At 42.9% G+C, this 21,458-nt stretch overlaps 1 protein-coding gene across 5 annotated transcripts; it reads right to left on the bottom strand.

The window, feature by feature from the left end:
- Positions 1-61: 61 nt before the first annotated feature.
- Positions 62-7,314, bottom strand: LOC129830967 (uncharacterized). 5 transcript variants are annotated; one of them, XM_055893860.1, is made up of 9 exons: positions 7,137-7,314; positions 6,930-7,058; positions 6,491-6,643; positions 6,183-6,362; positions 3,414-3,521; positions 3,121-3,270; positions 2,848-3,015; positions 2,564-2,725; positions 62-2,359 (listed from the first exon to the last, which is right to left on the bottom strand). In XM_055893860.1, exons 1-9 carry the CDS (start codon positions 7,153-7,155, stop codon positions 2,277-2,279), a joined length of 1,152 nt encoding a protein of 383 aa, XP_055749835.1. In that variant the 5' UTR covers positions 7,156-7,314; the 3' UTR covers positions 62-2,276. The 5 variants fall into 5 exon arrangements, with proteins under 5 accessions (XP_055749835.1, XP_055749838.1, XP_055749834.1 ...); XM_055893863.1 differs by having other exon boundaries at positions 62-2,362; positions 6,527-6,643; XM_055893859.1 differs by having other exon boundaries at positions 62-2,362; positions 7,137-7,313.
- Between the last annotated feature and the right edge of the window lie 14,144 nt (positions 7,315-21,458).

Here is a 21,458-nt window from a genome sequence, read left to right as displayed (position 1 = left end):
GACTTGGTGAATCCAGGTGAAAGCTAAGATCCCTTATTGATGTCACAAGAATTTTGAAGCCTTGACATCAAATCAAATTTTATTTGTCACATGCGCAGAATACAACAAGTGTAGACCTTACTGTGAAATGCTTACTTACAAGCCCTTTAAATCAACAATGCAGTTAAGAAAAATATTTACTAAATAGACTAAAGTAAAAAGAATATGAGCAACAATACAATAACGAGGCTATATACATGGGTACCGATTCTGAGTCGATGTGCGGGGGTACAGGTTAGTCGAGGTAACTGAGGTAATATGTACATGTAGGTAGGGGTAAAGTAATTATGCATGGCTAATAGATAATAAACAGCAAGTAGCAGGAGCGTGAAAAAAAAGGGGTGGGGAAGGGGGGGGGGGGGGGGGGTCAATGCAAATAGTCCCAGTAGCCATTTGATTAGCTGTCTTATGGCTTGGGGGGTAGAAGCTATTAACACAAACTATTGTTTGTACAGATGAACGTGGTACCGTCAGGCATTTGGAAATTTCCAAATTTGTCAAAATCTAGTTATAACTACACATGGTTGATGATATTACTAGTTTATCTAGCGTGTCCTGCATTGCATATAATCGATGCGGTGCGCATTCGCGAAAAAGGACTGTCGTTGCTCCAACTTGTACCTAACCATAAACATCAATGCCTTTCTTAAAATCAATACACAGAAGTATACATTTTTTAAACTAGTCCTATAATTCCTATCATAACTACAACCTAAAACTTCTTACCTGGGAATATTGAAGACTCATGTTAAAAGGAACCACCAGCTTTCATATGTTCTCATGTTCTGAGCAAGGAACTTAAACGTTATCTTTCTTACATGGCACATATTGCACTTTTACTTTCTTCTCCAACACTTTGTTTTTGCATTATTTAAACCAAATTGAACATGTTTCATTATTTATTTGAGGCTAAATTGATTTTATTGATGTATTATATTAAGTTAAAATAAGTGATCATTCAGTATTGTTGTAATTGTCATTATTACAAATAATATATATTTTTTATATGTATTTTTTTATTATTAATATATATATATTTTTTTTTTTATTATTAAAAAATTAAATCGGCCGATTAATCGTATCGGCTTTTTTTGTCCTCCAATAATCGATATCGGCATTGAAAAATCATAATCGGTCGACATCTAATCTGGAGCATAAGCATTTGTGGGTTCAATTACAGGCTCAAAATGGCCTGAAACAAAGACATTTCTTCTGAAGCTCATCAGTCTATTCTTGTTCTGAGAAATGAAGGCTATTCCATGCGAGAAATTGCCAAGAAACTGAAGATCTCATACAATGCTGTGTACTTCTCCCTTCACAAAACAGCGCTAACTGGCTCTAACCAGAATAGAAAGAGGAGTGGGAGGCCCCGGTGCACAACTGAGCAAGAGGACAAGTACATCAGAGTGTCTAGTTTGAGAAAGATTCCTCAAGTCCTCAACTGGCAGCTTCATTAAATAGTACCCGCAAAACACCAGTCTCAACATCAACAGTGAAGAGGCGACCCCCGGAATGCTGGCCTTCTAGGCAGAGTTGCAAAAAAAAGCCTCTCATTTTACAGATGTCTCAGTTTAGAAGCTGGAATCCTTCGCCGATTTAATATCTCCCATCAAAGTGAAGGTGTGTTTTTTGTTAATGACTAAGACAAATGGGAAACTTCTGTTCTTTAATTAAAATTGTGAAAACAATTAATGAATAATTTTTTTATAATGTAATATCACACAATTGAATGGCAAGCCATTACATGCGTGGACTGTAACAAGCACATCTACAGTTTCAGTGTTTGAAAATGAATAGTACTGCTCCCTATTTGATGGTACATACCAGTCAAAATAAATGGAGTACCTGACTACCCCCTATTAATCACAAAAATGTACTCTAATTCATTAAGCTGGAGACCCATAATTGGCAACAATTAAAAATAATCAGGCCTATTGTTGAATGAGTCAACTTTTGCATGGCCATAAATATACTATAAAACATGCTACCACGATCCATGTGGTAAACATGATACAAAAATAAATAAGTTATAAAAACACAAATTAAAAAATGAAAATAGTTATCCCAAATCACCTAATAGTTAGACAACACACATTTCTTTTCACCATAAAACAGTCAACTCAAGCAAGAAAAAAAGTGGTTGTGTCAGTAACTATTGTGCCATCTTCAACAAGTTTGTTACTGAATGCTGTCGTCCTAAAATTAAGTACTATTCCGGTATCTATACTAGTCCATAATCATGACTCTGGGTTTCCAACCATCTTTATCAAAGGTTCATCGTCAGAGCAGTCTTGTGACCGATTTCTCTTCTCTGCCATAGCTTCTGTTGAAGAATGAGGGGGATTCGTGACCATCTTTCACAAGAGTTAATCCTCTTCCAAATAAATACACAGAAAACCTATGAGTACTGCATAATAGGTAGACACTGACAGATTTCAATGTGATTTATCAAACAGTGAAGCTCTCGACTATGTCAAAGATAATCTAAATGGGAAGGGAAATATACAATAAGTGGAATTCTTACCTGCACTTCTTTCGCCAGCGTTTCCCACATTGGCTCTATAGTAATCTGCCAAGGCTTCTTTAGTTTCACACCTCTCCAGAATAACCATCAGGGTCTTCATTGATGGATTCCTCACCATCTTCTTAATCAACAGCTCATCATCTAATCTATCATCCAAAGACCCTAAAAAAGCAATACAAATCAACCGTTGCATAACAAGACTCAACCTAACCTAATCTATGCTAGGGTGTATTTTGGATTGTTTTAAATCCATGCTTCGACAAGGGCTGAAAAAGTATTCTCACCTTCACTCGTGCTCTGAACAATGTTGGTGCTCCATCTGTTGACTGCTTTGTTTGTCTTTCCTGGCACACTCTTCTTCGCTGGTGTCGTGGTCTTCTTTACAGCTTTAAGAGGCTTTTTAACTAGGCTAATTAAGGGCTCGTCATCAGAATCAGAATTCCCCTCTTCCTCTGACAATTCAAACAAGATAAAGGAAAAACAGAGACCCATCAAAAAAATGATCTGTCAGCATACTCAGCAATATTTGTAAAAATGTGCCCTATAGGATAAATTACCTCTGCTGGTTTTGCCTTTTCTTTGACTACAGTTGTTGCCGTTGGATTCTTTAGCGACACAGCTCTTCAGTATTGTCCTCACAGTGTCTTTAGATGGAGACCTGGTTAGATTAATCAATGGTTCATCATCTGAGCTGCCATCGGAGGATTCTGACCATGTAATCAGAAAACAAGACTATTGGATTAGAATCAGTGATACAACTGTCAGACATATTATGCCATAGTGAAAGTATATAGAGACAAGAGATGCTGTGTGTTCTCAACTATACTCCTGTTGTGTTTAAGAACTTTACTGGGTGTTTTTCTGGCTGTTGTAGGGAGTGTCTTTGTTCGGGTTTGTGTCTTCAGCTTGTCTACCATCTTGATCAGTGGCACATTATCGGAGCCGTCACCTGATGAGTCTGGTTAAATAGACAATAAGATGAACAGGAAAAGCAAGTTTATTCCCCGCTAAAGCCATTTAGTACATTCCTGTATATGAATCAAATCCAATTTTCATTGGTATAGTGCGTTGCATACAACAGGTGTAGACTTCACAGTGAAATGCTTACTTACGAGCCCATTCCCAACAATGCAGAGTTAAAAAAGTAAGACAATTATTTACTAAATAAAAGATAAATAAAAGGGTGTCTATGTAAATACTCCGGTTGGCCATTTTATTAACCTAACAGTCTTATGGCATGGGGTAGAAGCTGTTCAGGTGCCTGTTGGTCCAAGACTTGGCACTCCAATACTCCTTGCTGTGCGGTAGCAGAGAGAACAGTCTACGATTGGATGGCTGGAGTCTGACAATTTTTAGAGCCTTCCTCTGACACCCCCTGGTATAGAAGTCCTGGAAGGCAGGGAGTTCGGTCCCAATGATGTACTGGGCCGTACCCACTACCGTCTGTAGAGCCTTGCGGTCGGATGCCAAGCAGTTGCCACACCAAGCAGTGATGCGGCCAGTTAAAATGCTCTCAATGGTGCAGCTGTATAACTTTGAGGATTTGAGGGCCCATAACAAATCTTTTAAGATCAGCCAGGGGGACAAGGCGTTGTCCATGGTTCTTAGTGATAGGGACACCAAGGGAGCAGAATGAGTGGAATGGTATCAAATACAGTGCCTTCGGAAAGTAATCACACCCTTTGACTTTTTCCACAATTTGTTATTTTATGGATTAAATAAATAAAAAATCCTCAGCAATCTACACACAATACCAAGCGAAAACAGGTTTTTAGCATGTTTTCAATTGTATTACAAAAAATATATATACACCTTATTTCCATTTAGTTTTCAGAACCTTTGCTATGAGACTTGACATTGAGCGCAGGTGCATCCTGTTTCCATTGATCATCCTTGGGATGTTTCTGCAACTTGATTGGAGTCCACCCGGGGTAAATTCAATTGATTGGACATGATTTGGAAAGGCCCACACCTGTCTATATAAGGTCTCACAGTTGACTGCATGTCAGATCAAAAACCAAGCCATGAGGTTGAAGGAATTGTCAGTAGAGCTCAGAGACAGGACTGTGTCGAGGCACAGATCTGGGGAGGGTACCAAAAAACATCTACAGCATTGAAGGTCCAAGAACACAGTGGCCTCCATCATTCTTAAAATGGAAGAAGTTTTGAACCACCAAGACTCTTCCTAGAGCTGGCCTGCCCGGCCAAACTGAGCAATCGGGGGAGAAGGGCTTTGGTCAGGGAGGTGACCAAGAACCCGATGGTCACTCTGACAGAGCTCCAGAGTTCCTCTGTGGAGATGGTTGTCCTTCTGGAAGGTTCTCCCATCTCTGCCTCACTTCCCCAATCATGTTTTTATGGTTAAGAGTGGCCAGACAGAAGCCACTCCTCAGTAAAACACACATGGCACACCGCTTGGAGTTTTCCAAAAGCCACCTAAAGATTCTCAGACCATGAGAAACAAGATTCTCTGGTCTGATGAAACCAAGATTTAACTATTTTGCCTGAATGCCAAGTGTCACATCTGGAGGACACCCAGCACCATCCCTACGGTGAAGCATGCTGGTGGCAGCATCATGTTGTGGGGATGTTTTTCAGTGGCAGGGACAGGGAGACTAGTCAGGATCAAGGCAAAGATGAACGGACCAAAGTACACAGTTATTCTTGATAAAAACCTGCTCCAGAGTGCTCAGGACCTCAGACTGGGGCGAAAGTTCACCTTCCAACAGGTCAATGACTCGAAGCACACAGCCAAGACAACGCTGGAGTGGCTTTGGGACAAGTCGCTGAATGTCCTTGAGTGGCCCAGCCAGTGCCCGGACTTAAAAATAGCTGTGTCGCAACCCTCCCCATCCAACCTGACAGAGCTTGAGAGGATCTGCAGAGAATGGGAGAAACTTCCAAAATACGGGTGCCAAGCTTGTAGCGTCATACCCAAGAGACTCGACACTGTAATCGCTGCCAAAGGCGCGTCAACAAAGTATTGAGTAAAGGGTCTGAATACTTATGTAAATGTAATATTTCCGGGGTTTATTTGTCATTATGGGGTATTGTGTGTAGATTGAAGACAAAACAATTTAATCAATTGTAGAATAAGGCTGTAACGTAACAAAATGTGGAATAAGTCAAGGGGTCTGAATACTTTCCGGAGGCACTGTTCCATTCGCTCCGTTCCAGCCATTATTATGAGCTGTCCTTCCTCAGCAGCTCGTCTGGTAGGATTGCGTCACTGGGCAGGTCTCGGCTGGGTTTTCCTTTTGTAATTTATGACAGTTTGCAAGCCCTACCACATCCGACAAGCCGGTGTAGTAGGATTCAAGCTTAGTCCTGTATTGACACTTTGTCTGTTTGATTGTTCGCCGGAGGGCGTAGCAGGATTTCTTATGTGTCCGGATTAGTGTCCTGCTCCTTGAAAGGGGCAGCTCCAGCCTTTAGCTCAGGGCAGAAGTTGCCTGTAATCCATGGCTTGTGGTTGGGATATGTACGTAAGGACACTGTGGCAACAACGTCGTCAATGCACTTATTAATGAAGCCGGTGACTGATGTGGTAAACTCCTCAATACCTGTCCTGTAGCTTAGAAATATAGCCTTGATACAAGAATTGAGTAACTAGTCTCACCTGTGCATATGTTATGAGTGTTCTGGATGTTATTTCTGCCCTTCACATTGTTCACCTTTCTGGCTGTGTTGAAGGGTCTCTTTTTGAATGGCAATAATGTCTGTTTAGGGAGCTTTTTAACCATCTTTATCAAGGGTTCCTCGTCTGAGCTGTCATAGGAGTGCTCATCCTGGGTTGAACCTATAATTACAACAAAGACCAAACAAATTGATGCCTCCTCCCATTCATCCATTCAGAATAGTAGTAGTGTGTGTGTATTTTACAGTATTCAGGACATACATTTAGAGGAGCTTGAGAGAGGTTTTCACCTGCGATCTTGTTGTTTGTCTTCTGGATGCCATTACCTGTTCCTCTTTTGATATAAGTAGTTATTTGCCCCTTCGCTTGTACAGTGGCTTTTTTAGGTCTGGGAAGTCTCTCCAACTTGGTCATGGGTTCATCATCTGAAGTGTCATCTAACCCTAATCACACAAGCAGCAAATATCAACATATTACTCAAAATAAGGTAATTTCCCTTACGAAAAAAGATTGCAGTATAACTGCAGTATGCTGCAAATACTGCATCCAAAATAAGTTTTTGTTACTGCAGTAATTGTGCAGCATAACTGCAGTATATTCTACAATTATTGCGTCCAAAATACCAGTTAACTGCACTTTTACTGCAGTTTGAAAATTGCAATATTTTTTGTAAGGGTTACTTTATTTAATAGGTGTTTATAAAGGTTTTCATTTCACATGTTCTCTCACCTGAATCTTGTCTAGTGATATTCCGGCTTTTTTTACCCTGGGTCTCATTGGGCTGGTGCTTCTTGTTTATTAATGTAATTAAGGGTTCATCATCGGATGATCTTATATTTAAGGACTCTGACGGTACAGCTAAAAAAACATGTTAGATGTGAACACAAAGAATAAAACCAATATCGGTCATTGTATAGATTCAAGAGGCATATTCACCTGTGCGTATATCCACCATGTTTTCGCCTTGTAATATTATGACAGCTGTTTACGCAAAGGTCTATGTGCGGAGAGACTTTTCCAGGAGTAGAAAAACTGCGAGATAAAATGTCCTTTTGTTTACTATTGCGAGATAGCCCGCTGTCCTTTTTTGATGACGTCATAGTCCAGCGTTTGGTGGGACGTATTCAAAACGCCGATTTTGTTGCAAAAACGTTTCTTAAATGGAAGCAAACAGAACGAAACGGGGAGGGACCTACCTGAATTTGTCCAATAAAAACAATCATTGTACAATAGGAACTCTTTCGACTAATCATTACACCCATGTAGTGTGCAGATAATGAGAATTGATTGCAGTCGACCTTCAGTCTCAATTAAGTAAGGCAGTCATCATTTAGAGCAGTTTGGCTAATTTATTAAGCTACACGTTTCATGAATGACATGTTCAAACGTGGTAACATCTGACAGAATATGGAGGAACCTGATAGAAAACAAAACAACAAACCCATGTTGTGTTACAAACAAAGTGTGGTAGCCTACCAAAAAAAGCCTAAATTAATTGGAGAGAGTAAGAGTAGGAGGTAAAAACATGGACATGGACAAGTAAAATACATAATCACGAGTGTTTATTTTCACGGACCATGTAACCAAAATACAGGTATCGGGTCTGTGTGAATGGTTCTCTGCTTTTTTTGCAGGTAAATTCATTAACACTTCCATTAGAAGGGTTAGCTGACAATATCATTAAAACAATGCACACACTTCAATGTGGCAGAAATATGTGTGTTGTTGTGATTCTGGATAGCCAGCAACATTGAGTATGGTTACATGTGTAACCGATGTGAAATGGCTAGCTAGTTAGCGGGGTGCGCGCTAATAATATTTCAATCGGTAACGTCACTCGCTCTGATACCTTGAAGTAGTTATTCCCCTTGCTCTGCCAGGGCTGCGGCTTTTATGTAGCGATGGGTAACGATGCTTCGAGGGTGGCTATGTGTGCACAGTGTCCCTGGTTCGAGCCCAGGTAGGGGCGAGGAGAGGAACGGAAGTAGTACTTGCACACAATAATGCGATTATTGTGAATAGACAGATTAGTAGTTAGATTAAAATGTTTACAGGCATTGCACGTTTTAGGAAAAACTATATCGCTAATAATCCTGTTTACATGGACACATCTGAAATCTGGCTACTCTAATAAATGCAGACAATCAAAATAAACGTTATACCACAGCAAGCATGTTATTTTTGTTAAGCATATTTGATTCTGAGTTCGGACATATAAGACTACTAGAACGCATACATTCAGTTGTTCCCAAATCACTTCACTCGCACAGATCAAATCCACTGCTGGAACGCCGATTAAGGGGTTTACATGTTCTAATAATTTGAAAGATTGCTCAGAAAACCAGGTGTTTTAATAAGTGCATGTTTACTTTGATTAAGATCAGCAGAGTAAAGTGTCCACTGCATAATCTCCCTACTTCCATAATCAGTTTAATATCGAATTATTACGGTGCATGCAAACGTTCTCACATTTTTTATTTTACTAGGCAAGTCAGTTATGAACAAATTCTTATTTACAATGATGGCCTACCGGGGAAGGTTGTTCAGGGGTAGCACAACAGATTTTACCTAGTCAACCCGGGGATTCGTTCCACCAACCATTCGGGTTACTGGCCCAACTCTCTATTCACTAGCCGCCTAGTGACAAGGAGCTGCAATGTGGAGAATCGTAGGTGGCTCGTTTCAGCTAGTTTTATCTTGTTCTTGATACCATGTCTTGTTTGGACGTATATGCTAATATGGCAACAATTATTTAGCTAGCAAACCAACAACTGTAAAGATGTATTTGAGAGACAAGTGCTCATTGTGCAAATGTAGGAATGTTTAAACTGGGTGTTTTTTATATGTATACTTTATATGTTGTCAACAATCTGAGAGAACCTTGTCGGTTTTGTTGCTAAAAAAACATCTCCCTAATTTGAAATGTAAACAGCCCCATTGTTTAACAACCCTAAAAGGGATATACCTGCAAGAAAGTGGTAAATAAGGGGCTGTTTGAAAGGGGGTCATATAAACATTGCCTTATATTTTTGAAAGGTAATATACCACATATTCTGTCTGAAATGGGTACTGGTATCAGATATACGAAAAACACACATAAAAAAAGCAGCCATGGTAAATTTGTGGGAATCTGGTCTGTGTATGAAAAGGATATTATATCCCTTTCATACAGAGACATTAGTCCAAGTTACTTGCTAAAACAATGCAAGTACAACCAATACACAACTGTCTTTACACGAACCAGTCACTGATTAAAACCAAATGGACCATCCTTATTTTAAAAAATGTTAAATGTTTTTTTTTATTTCACCTTTATTTATTTAACCAGGTATGCCAGTTGAGAACAAGTTCTCATTTACAACTGCGACCTGGCCAAGATTAAGCAAAGCAGTGCGACAATAAACAGCAACACAGCTACACGTGGGATAAACAAAAGTACAGTGAATAACACAATAGAAAAATCTATATACAATGTGTGCGAATGGAGTAAAGATGTAAGGCAATAAATAGGTCATAGTAGCGAAGTAATTACAATTTAGCAAAGTAACACTGGAGTGATAGATGTGCAGATGATGATATGCAAGTAGAAATACTGGTGTGCAAAAGAGCAAAAAAAAGTAAATAAAAACAATATGGAGATGAGGTAGGTAGGTAGGAAGTTGGATGGGCTATTTACAGATGGGCTATGTACAGCTGCAGCGATCAGTAAACTGCTCAGATAGCTGATGCTTAAAGTTAGTGAGGGAGATATAAGTCTCCAACTTCAACGATTTTTGCAATTCGTTCCAGTCATTGGCAGCAGAGAACTGGAAGGAAAGGTGACCAAAGAAGGTGTTGGCTTTGGGGATGACCAGTGAAATATACCTGCTGAAGCGCGTGCTATGGGTGGGTGCTGCTATGGTGACCAGTGAGCTGAGATAAGGCGGAGCTTTACTTAGCATAGACTTATAGATGACCTGGAGCCAGTGGGTCTGGCGACGAATATGTAGCGAGGGCCAGCCGACGAGAGCATACAGGTCGCAGTGGTGGATGGTATATGGGGCTTTGGTGACAAAACGGATGGCACTGTGTTAGACTGCATCCAATTTGCTGAGTAGAGTGTTGGAGGCTATTTTGTAAATGACATTGCCGAAGTCGAGGATCGGTAGAATAGTCCGTTTTACGAGGGTATGTTTGGCAGCGTTAGTGAAGAAGGCTTTGTTGCGAAGTAGGAAGCCGATTCTAGATTTAATTTTGTATTGAAGATGCTTAATGTGAGTCTGGAAGGAGAGTTTACAGTCTAACCAGACACCTAGGTATTTGTAGTTGTCCACATATTCTATGTCAGAACCGTCCAGAGTAATGATGATAGTCAGCAATTGGTTGAAGAGCATGCACTTAGTTTTACCAGCATTTAAAAGCAGTCGGAGGCCACGGAAGGAGTGTTGTATGGCATTGCTCGTTTGGAGGTTTGTTAACACAGGGTCCAAAGAAGGGCCAGATGTATGCAGAATGGTGTCGTCTGCATAGAGGTGGATCAAGGAATCACCCGCAGCAAGAGCGACATCATTGATATATACAGAGAAAAGAGTCGGTCCGAGAATTGAACCCTGTGGTACCCCCATAGAGACTGCCAGAGGTCCGGACAACAGGCCCTCCGATTTGACACACTGAACTCTATCTGAGAAGTAGTTGGAGAACCTGGCGAGGCCGTCATTTGAGAAACCAAGGCTGTTGAGTCTGCCAATAAGAGTTACAGTGATAGGGCCTCCCGGGTGGCGCAGTGGTCTAGGGCACTGCATCGCAGTGCTAACTGCGCCACCAGAGTCTCTGGGTTCGCCCCCAGGCTCTGTCGCAGCCTTCCGCGACCGGGAGGTCCGTGGGGCGACGCACAATTGGGCCAGCGTCGTCCGGGTTAGGGAGGGTTTGGCCGGTAGGGATTTCCTTGTCTCATCGCGCTCCAGCGACTCCTGTGGCGGGCTGGGCGCAGTGCGCGCTAACCAAGGGGGGCCAGGTGCACGGTGTTTCCTCCGACACATTGGTGCGGCTGGCTTCCGGGTTGGAAGCGCGCTGTGTGTAAGAAGCAGTGCGGCTTGGTTGGGTTGTGCTTCGGAGGACGCATAGCTTTCGACCTTCGTCTCTCCCGAGCCCGTACGGGAGTTGTAGCGATGAGACAAGATAGTAATTACTAGCGGTTGGATACCACGAAAATTGGGGAGAAAAGGGGAGAAAATTAAAAAATATATATATATAAAAATTAAAAAAATTACAGTGATTGACAGAGTTGAAAGCCTTTGCCAGGTTGATGAAGATGGCTGCACAGTACTGTCTTTTATCGACAGCAGTTATAATATTGTTTAGTATCTTGAGCATGGCTGAGGTGCACCCGTGACCAGCTCGGAAACCGGAGTGCACAGTGGAAAGGGTACGGTGGGATTCGAAATGGTCAGTGATCTGTTTGTTAACTTGACTTTCGAAGACTTTAGAAAGACAGGGCAGGATGGATATAGGTCTGTAACAGTTTGGGTCAAGAGTGTCACCCCCTTTGAAGAGGGGGATGACCGCGGCAGCTTTCCAATCTTTAGGAATCTCGGACGATACGAAAGAGAGGTTGAACAGACTAGTAATAGGGGTTGCGACAATGGTGGCGGATAATTTTAGAAAGAGAGGGTCCAGATTGTCTAGCCCAGCTGATTTGTACAGGTCTAGGTTTTGCAGCTCTTTCAGAACATCTGCTATCTGAATTTGGGTGAAGGAGAAGCAGGGGAGGCTTGGGCAAGTAGCTGCGGGGGGTGCGGAGCTGTTGGCCGGGGTTGGGGTAGCCAGGAGGAAAGCATGGCCAGCCGTAGAGAAATGCTAATTGAAATTCTCGATTATCGTGGACTTGGTGGTGACAGTGTTTCCTAGCCTCAGTGCAGTGGGCAGAAGGGAGGAGGGGCTCTTATTCTCCATGGACTTTACAGTGTCCCAAACCTTTTGGAGTTAGATCTACAGGTTGCAAATTTCTGTTTGAAAAAGCTAGCCTTTGCTTTGCTAACTGAGTGTGTGTATTGGTTCCTGACTTCCCTGAAAAGTTGCATATCGCGGGGACTACAGTGGGGGAAAAAAGTATTTAGTCAGCCACCAATTGTGCAAGTTCTCCCACTTAAAAAGATGAGAGAGGCCTGTAATTGTCATCATAGGTACACTTCAACTATGACAGACGAAATGAGAAAAAAAAATCCAGAAAATATCATCGTAGGATTTTTAATGAATTTATTTGCAGATTATGGTGGAAAATAAGTATTTGGTCAATAACAAAAGTTTCTCAATACTTTGTTATATACCCTTTGTTGGCAATGACAGAGGTCAAACGTTTTCTGTAAGTCTTCATAAGGTTTTCACACACTGTTGCTGGTATTTTGGCCCATTCCTCCATGCAGATCTCCTCTAGAGCAGTGATATTTTGGGGCTGTTGCTGGGCAACACGGACTTTCAACTCCCTCCAAAGATTTTCTATGGGGTTGAGATCTGGAGACTGGCTAGGCCACTCCAGGACCTTGAAATGCTTCTTACGAAGCCACTCCTTCATTGCCCGGGCGGTGTGTTTGGGATCATTGTCATGCTGAAAGACCCAGCCACGTTTCATCTTCAATGCCCTTGCTGATGGAAATCTCACGATATATGGCCCCATTCATTCTTTCCTTTACACGGATCAGTCGTCCTGGTCCCTTTGCAGAAAACAGCCCCAAAGCATGATGTTTCCACCCCCATGCTTCACAGTAGGTATGGTGTTCTTTGGATGCAACTCAGCATTCTTTGTCCTCCAAACACGACGAGTTGAGGTTTTACCAAAAAGTTATATTTTGGTTTCATCTGACTTTCTCCCAATCTTCTTCTGGATCATCCAAATGCTCTCTAGCAAACTTCAGACGGGCCTGGACATGTACTGGCTTTAGCAGGGGGACACGTTTTGCACTGCAGGATTTGAGTCCCTGGCGGCGTAGTGTGTTACTGATGGTAGGCTTTGTTACTTTGGTCCCAGCTCTCTGCAGGTCATTCACTAGGTCCCCCCGTGTGGTTCTGGGATTTTTGCTCACCGCTCTTGTGATCATTTTGACCCCACGGGGTGAGATCTTGCGTGGAGCCCCAGATCGAGGGAGATTATCAGTGGTCTTGTATGTCTTCCATTTCCTAATAATTGCTCCCACAGTTGATTTCTTCAAACCAAGCTGCTTATCTATTGCTGATTCAGTCTTCCCAGCCTGGTGCAGGTCTACAATTTTGTTTCTGGTGTCCTTTGACAGGTCTTTGGTCTTGGCCATAGTGGAGTTTGGAGTGTGACTGTTTGAGGTTGTGGACAGGTGTCTTTTATACTGATAACAAGTTCAAACAGGTGCCATTAATACAGGTAACGAGTGGAGGACAGAGGAGCCTCTTAAAGAAGAAGTTACAGGTCTGTGAGAGCCAGAAATCTTGCTTGTTTGTAGGTGACCAAATACTTATTTTCCACCATAATTTGCAAATAAATTCATAAAAAATCCTACAATGTGATTTTCTGGCTTTTTTTTCTCATTTTGTCTGTCATAGTTGAAGTGTACCTATGATGACAATTACAGGCCTCTCTCATCTTTTTAAGTGGGAGAACTTGCACAATTGGTGGCTGACTAAATACTTTTTTGCCCCACTGTATTTGATGCTAGTGCAGCACGCCACAGGTTGTTTTTGTGCTGGTCAAGGGCAGTCAGGTCTGGAGTGAACCAAGTGCTATATCTGTTCTTAGTTCTACATTTTTTGAAAGGGGCATGCTTATTTAAGATGTTGAGGAAATTACTTTTAAAGAACAACCAGTCTTCCTCTACTGACAGGATGAGGTCAATATCCTTCCAGGATACTCGGGCCGGGTCGATTAGAAAGGCTTGCTCGCAGAAGTGTTTTAGGGAGTGTTTGACAGTGATGAGGGGTGGTCGTTTGACCGCGGACCCATAACGGATGCATGCAATGAGGCAGTGTTCGCTGAGATCCTGGTAGAAAACAGCAGAGGCATATTTGGAGGGCAAGTTGGTCAGGATAATATCTATGAGGTTGCCTATGTTTACGGATTTAGGGTTGTACCTGGTGGGTTCCTTGATAATTTGTTTGAGATTGAGGGCATCTAGTTTAGATTGTAGGATGGCCGGGGTGTTAAGCATATCCCAGTTTAGGTCGCCCAATAGAACGAACTCTGAAGATAGATGGGGGGCAATCAATTCACATATGGTGTGTCGTGGCAATTTCTTGTATTACCAAATGAGGAGAGTTACAAACTACACACCAGTCAGCGTTATACTTAAACATCATCTTTAATTATATGAGCTTCACCATAGCCCTTTGACTCTCAGATCAATTCAGTGTCTATAATGAATTCTGAGAGCCCCTACAAAAGAATACCAAGATCTTTTATAGCCAAGATACACCTCTCTCAACATACATGACGAACCACAGATCTTAGTAAAACTTCACGAAGGGCCTTTTACTTGAGAAAGGAGTATCCCATAGCCAGATAGCATTAGCTAGAAATTATCGTTCAGTTTGGTCTCTAAGACGAGGTTCTAATCTCGTTCCTGGTACTTCATAGTACAAAAACACCAACTCATCCAATGGCATATATCAATTGTCAAATCTAGATACTCCCATCTCAAGTACATCCCCTCTTCTCCCCACTCCTGGACAAGCTCACTGAGGGGAGGGACTTGCGGACAGACATTATGGAGCCAAGAGATAATTGGTTCCCCCTTAATCACGCCATCCCTTCACATGGTTTAACAGATACATTCACATATGAAGACAATGTTCCATTCTGACCTCTCACCTCTCTGATATTCTGCATATTACCAGAGACATGTAAAAGACAAGCCTGACCTCTCCCCTCTCTGGGCCCCAAGTGACTTTTCCCTAGATGAGAAGGGAAAAGTGCAACTGCCAACAGTATAGTCCAAAGGGAGACATTCTAATAACAAGTATCTTACATAAGCATATTATGTCAATAAAACATCTTATTTATCTATGTTACCCAACTAATTCTGATTCATCCCCCACATGTGTCCAGGGCACAGCTGGGAGCTGAGGGGGGTCTATAACATGCGGCAACAGTGAGAGACTTATTTCTGGAGAGATTAATTTTTTTAATTAGAAGCTCGAACTGTTTGGGCATAGACCTGGAAGTATGACAGAACTCTGCAGTCGATTGCAACTCATCCCTCTTTGGCAGTTCTATCTTGATAATTTAAAGTATATTCAGGCCCAGTTTTGTTCTGAAAACAGAAATTATAATTAATTAATCATTATAAAACACAAAAGTGCTAATGCAAAAACTACTAATTTATCCATTTAAGTTATCAACTTTTATTACTTCAACAGTTAAGCGCTCATTGTACCAACACATTGGAACACTGAAAGCCATTGATGATGTGTGCACAACATTGGCATGCACCTCACTAAATAGTTATTGACAAACAATCCATATATAAGAGAAATACTGTATGTCCATTTGTACATCAAAATTAATTGTTTAGAAGCATACTTGCGCTGCCAATCATTTAATTTCTTATTACAGTGATCTCCAACTAAACCAACACGAGGTGTCCCACTGGGCACAGACGTCAGTTCCATGTCTAGTTGTCAACTAACGTGAAATCAACAAAACATTTCGTAATGTCATTACATTTAGGTTAAAAGCTGGGTAAGAAAATTATGAAATTCCCTTATGTTAATTTGTGCAAATCCAATCAGTTTTCCACATTGATTCAATGTCCATAACATTGCCGCATTACAAACAGCATTGGTCATCTCTGCTCACACACGAGGTACGGTACACACTGGTTGAAAACCCCACTTAAAAGAGTAGTGACTCAGTTGAGTGAGGAACTGAAGCGTTGCTCTGTACGACTGAGATGTAGTCATGCTGGTATTGTGTGACTGACTGCTCACAGGTAAGGCGATTTTACTTGCTTCACGGACACCACTCAAATAGGAACGTTTCTGTTGGTTTCCTGGAGAGAGAAAGACACAAAGAATGAAATGCATTGAAAATCTACTCTCACTGATATTATCTTTGCTCTGAAGACCTGGGCCTATATTCATGAAGTGTCTCAAGAGTAGGAGTACTGATCCAGGATGGTTTCTGCCTTTTAGAATAAGATTACATAGACTGAATAAGATTACATGGACTGGTGGAACCTGATCCTAGATTATCAATTCTACTCTGATACTTTATGAATATGGGCCCTGTAGTGTGATACATTGGGGTAGAATGATAAAATGGATCTTACCTCCCCAGCAAAGAACACTTTTCCTTGGACATCTTCAGCGATGATGTCATAGGCCTCCCGTTGCCTCCAGTCTTTACAAAGCTGTATGACATGTCCACATGTCTGCTCTACCACATCACAAAGTACTTCACTTGCTCTAGGAACTCCTGGCCAAGACAATGGAAAAGTCATGAGGATAAGGTACAAGTTAATACAAAAGAAGTTACATATTGCAGCTTTAACCTTTATTTATCCAGGAAGTCCCATTGAGGTTAGGAGACCTCTTTTACAAGGGAGACCTTGAATATCTTGAAAATCTAATGTGTAGTAATGTAATGTGTAGTAATGTAATATGTGGAGCAATGTAATGTAGTAGTATAATCTGTGTAGTAATGTAATCTGTGTAGTAATGTAATCTGTATAGTAATGTAGTAATGTAATCTGTATAGTAATGTAATGTGTGTAGTCATGTCCTCTGTGTAGTAATGCCATCTGTGTAGTAATGTAATGTAATCGGTGTAGTAATGTAATGTAATCGGTGTAGTAATGTAACGTAATCTGTGTAGTAATGTAACGTAATCTGTGTAGTAACTAATTTAATCTGTGTAGTAACTAACGGAATCTGTGTAGTAATGTAATATAATCTGTGTAGTAATGTAATGTGTGTAGTAATGTCATCTGTCTAGTAATGCCCTCTGTGTAGTAATGTTAAGTAATCTGTGTAGTAACATAATCTGTGTAGTAACGTAATCTGTGTAATAACGTAATCTGTGTAGTGACTAACGTAATCTGTGTAGTAATAAAATCTATGTAGTAATGTAAACTGTGTATTAATGTCATCTGCGCGATATTCTCTTCCTAGTAGAGGGTTATTCCATTACCTGCTCCTTGAAGAGTTCACGCAGGACCTTCATGCACTGACCAGCAACATCTTTGTGGCCAAAGTAGTCTGCACCTTGGATCTTCTCGTCCTAAAAGCGGTATGGGAACGGCAAAGTAATTTGCGGATTAGGTGTGTCAAGACACCGTTTTTGGTGACAGGATAAACCAGTTTCTTTTAAATCACCCAGAAGATATTATAGCTCTAAACCCACACATTTTCAATGAAGCCTGCTCCAAGACTGTGGATGGCTTTCAGCTTTCTCTCAGGAAGTGGAGGGTTGAATTTAATTATATTCTTCTGAAGAAAAGTCAGTGGGACTATCACCAGAACCTAAAAGAAAACTGCCATCCCTTTTATACAAACTGATAGGACGTTAGTTTCTCTCTAAAATGACTGCAAGGGAAAGGGGGATACCTAGTCAGTTGTGCAACTGAAATGTGTCTTCCGTAGATTAAGATAATTAATCCTTACTCTCTGTGCTGTCCAAAGAGTCCCATTGAATGAGGTAACTTTGACAACATCCCTTGAGTAGTCAATAGCTTGAACCTACACTTTCTCCTTTAGTGTGCACTCGTTATCACATCTAAAAAGCATTGAATTGGTGAAAGCATGGGCTAGTTGGAGTTTCCACCACCATATTTCTCATACCTGTAACAATCGTCGTAATCTTATTTACATAACCCCCCCCTTAAGGTGCGAACTCCGGGCGCACCAGCATAAAGTCTAGGGGAGGGTCTGGGTGGGCGTCTGTCCACGGTGGCGGCTCTGGCGCTGCTCGTGGTCCCCACCCCACCATAGTCAAACCCCGCTTCCTTGGCCTCCTCCCAATGGCCACCCTCCATGTCAATCCCACTCTACCAAAGGGCAGCACCGGACTGAGGGGCAGCACCGGACTGAGGGGCAGCACCGGACTGAGGGGCACCCCCGGAATGAGGGGCCACACCGGAATGAGGGGCCACACCGGAATGAGGGGCCACACCTGAATGAGATATTAATGATGGGTCCCAATCCCTCCTGGCTGGCTGGCTCTGGCAGCTCCTGGCTGGCTGGCTCTGGCAGCTCCTGGCTGGCTGGCTCTGGCAGCTCCTGGCTGGACGGCTCTGGCAGCTCCTGGCTGGACGGCTCTGGCAGGTCCTGGCTGGACGGCTCTGGCTGGTCCTGGCTGGACGGCTCTGGCTGTTCCTGGCTGGACGGCTCTGGCTGATCCTGGCTGGACGGCTCATAACAGACGGACAGCTCTGACGGCTCGGGACAGACGAACAGCTCTGACGGTGCTGTGCAGGCAGACAGTTCATACAGCGCTGGGCAGGCAGACAGCTCAGACACTGGCTGCGCTGGAGAGGAGGAAGGCTCTGACAGCGCTGGACAGGTGGGAGCAGCTGGAGAGAGAACCCGGAGAGACAGCCTGGTGCGGGGGGCTGCCACCGGTGGACTGGTACGTGGAGGTGGCACCGGGTATACTGGACCGTGAAGGAGGACACGCGCTCTTGAGCACCGAGCCTGCCCAACCTTACCAGGTTGAATGGTCCCCGTAGCTCTGCCAGTGCGGCGAGGTGGAATAGCCCGCACTGGGCTATGCTGGCGAACCGGGGACACCATTCGTAAGGCTGGTGCCATGTATGCCAGCCCGAGGAGACGCACTGGAGGCCAGATGCGTTGGGCTGGCTTCATGACATCCGGCTCGATGCCCAACTTAGCCCTACCAGTGCGGCGAGGTGGAATAGTCCGCACTGGGATAAGCACGCGTACTGGGGACACCGTGCGCTTTACCGCATAACACGGTGTCTGACCAGTACGACGCCCTCTCACTCCACGGTAAGCACGGGGAGTTGGCTCAGGTATCCTACCCGGCTTTGCCACACTCCTCGTGTGCCCCCCCCCAAGAAATTTTTGGGTCTGACTCTCGGGCTCCCAACCGCGTCGCCGCGCTGCCTCCTCATACCAGCGCCTCTCTGCCTTCGCTGCCTCCAGCTCCGCCTTGGGACGGCGATATTCCCCTGGCTGAGCCCAGGGTCCTTTGCCGTCCAGGATCTCCTCCCAAGTCCAGGAGTCCTGGGTTTTTTCCCACTGCTGTCGCCTCCCTTCTCCACTCCGCTTGGACCTAGATTGGTGGGTGGTTCTGTAACGATCGTCGTAATCCTCCTCCTCGGACGAGGAGGAGAGGCGAGAAGGATCAGACCAATATGCAGAGTGGTTAGTGTCCATGATATTTTAATGAAAACAGACTGAACACTTAACATACAAAAACCAACAAACGTGACAAACCGCAAAGAGTCCCGTGTGGTGCTAACACAGACACGCGATACAACCACCCACAGCCACCACGTGAATCACAGGCTGCCTAAGTATGATTCTCAATCAGGGACAACGATTGACAGCTGTCTCTGATTGAGAATCATACCCGGCCGAACACAAACAACCCAACATAGAACAAACACATCGACAACCCACCCCAACTCACGCCCTGACCAACTAAAATAATACAAGAGAAAGGAAAAACAGGTCAGGAACGTGACAATACCAGTCATTTCCTTTCAAATCCGTGACGGGAAGTGAACAAGTGCACACTTTGGGAGGTAGGAGAGATAATTGGAACATAGCCATAGTACTTAACTCTTTCTCCTACGCTGAGTCTCCTCCTCCACAACTGAACAGCCAATGCATTTCTGTTGCTAGACAGAACCTTAGTTATATCTGTTCTTCCTCACTTCATCTAACCTGACCTCTACCCCAAAGTGCTCACTCCTCCCCAACTCAAGGCTGTCATGACGAGTTTCAGAAGAAAGTGCCTTGTTTCTGGCCATTTTGAGCCTGTAATCAAACCCACAAATGCTGATGCTCCAGATACTCAACTAGTCTAAAGAAGGCCAGTTGTATTGCTTCTTTAATCAGAACAACAGTTTTCAGCTGTGCTAACATAATTGCAAAAGGGTTTTCTAATGATCAATTAGCCTTTTAAAATGGTAAACTTGGATTAGCTAATACAACATGCCATTGGAACACAGGAGTGATGGTTGCTGATAATGGGCCTCTGTACGCCTATGTAGATATTCCATAAAAAATCTGCCGTTTCCAGCTACAATAGTCATTTACAACATTAACCAATGTCTACACTGTATTTCTGATCAATTTTATATTATTTCAATGCACAGAAAATGTGCTTTTCTTTAAAAAACAAGGACATTTCTAAGTGACCCCAAAATTTTGAACGGTAGTGTACTTATGTCCCTGACATAATACATCACTTTTGCAGCAGCATACTAGACATATTTATGGTCTCACCATTGTTGTGCTGTGCTCACTTGAACAGGAAGGTGGCACGGCAGTCTTTCTTCTGGGCAAACTTCTCAATTACTTTGTCATAAAAGTCTGGCATTCTCTGGATGAAGTCATGCTGGATTGACAGCATGGCCAATGCATTTAACATTTTCTGGCCCATGGAGTTGCGTATGAAGATTTTTATCCTTTTAAGGGTGGAAAAGTTTCTCTCTGACTCGGCGGTTGTCATCGGAGTGGTGATGATGATTTTGAGAACAGAGACCATCTTAGACAAGGCTTCCTGCAGGTTGTTCTCGTAGAGTGATTTCAATTAAAGAAAGTGCTGTCTTTCCAGTGTGCAGCTCAGGATGCCGGTAGACAGTGAACAGCTCCCTTTTCAACTTCTCCTGGTTGCCCACAGGCCATAGCTTGGTACAGTAGCACACTGGAGATCTGCAGTCAGAAAGGAATCCATCAGTAGCGGTTGGACACCACGTACATTACCACTCATCACCACTGCCCTGTCGTAGGTTTGTGCAGCCAGCTTCTCCTTGACATTCAGTGGCGCTAGGACTTGTTTGATAGTGTTGGAGAGGCCAACACCAGTTTTGTGTTTCACCTCTACAAAAACCTCTCACACACTGTTGTCTGGTAATATGTAGCGCAGCACTATTACCATCTGTGATTTACAGGAGACATCAGTGGTCTCGTCTGCCTGTACAGATGGAAAAGGAGTCTCAGACACCTCAGCTATAGCTTCTAGATACACTACAAACATACAATCCAAAAGTTCATTTTGGATCGTGCTTGATGTACCCTTAAAAATGGGTTGGTCGTCATAATGCCTTTGTAGCCTGTAATCTCCTTCAC

Source organism: Salvelinus fontinalis, chromosome 32 (assembly GCF_029448725.1).
Source record: "Salvelinus fontinalis isolate EN_2023a chromosome 32, ASM2944872v1, whole genome shotgun sequence".
In the NCBI taxonomy this organism is placed as follows: domain Eukaryota; kingdom Metazoa; phylum Chordata; class Actinopteri; order Salmoniformes; family Salmonidae; genus Salvelinus; species Salvelinus fontinalis.
The sequence above is the reverse complement of the archived record's forward strand: the minus strand, read 5'-3'. Positions and strand labels throughout refer to the sequence as shown.

Bases quoted from the DNA above. Each gene is read 5' to 3' on its own strand.
- LOC129830967 (XM_055893859.1), bottom strand. The intron at 6,363-6,490 runs GTGAAAACCTCT...TTGTAATTATAG, and splicing joins GACAAACAACAAGATCGCAG to GTTCAACCCAGGATGAGCAC. The intron at 3,271-3,413 runs GTAAAGTTCTTA...TTACATGGTCAG, and splicing joins AACAGCCAGAAAAACACCCA to AATCCTCCGATGGCAGCTCA.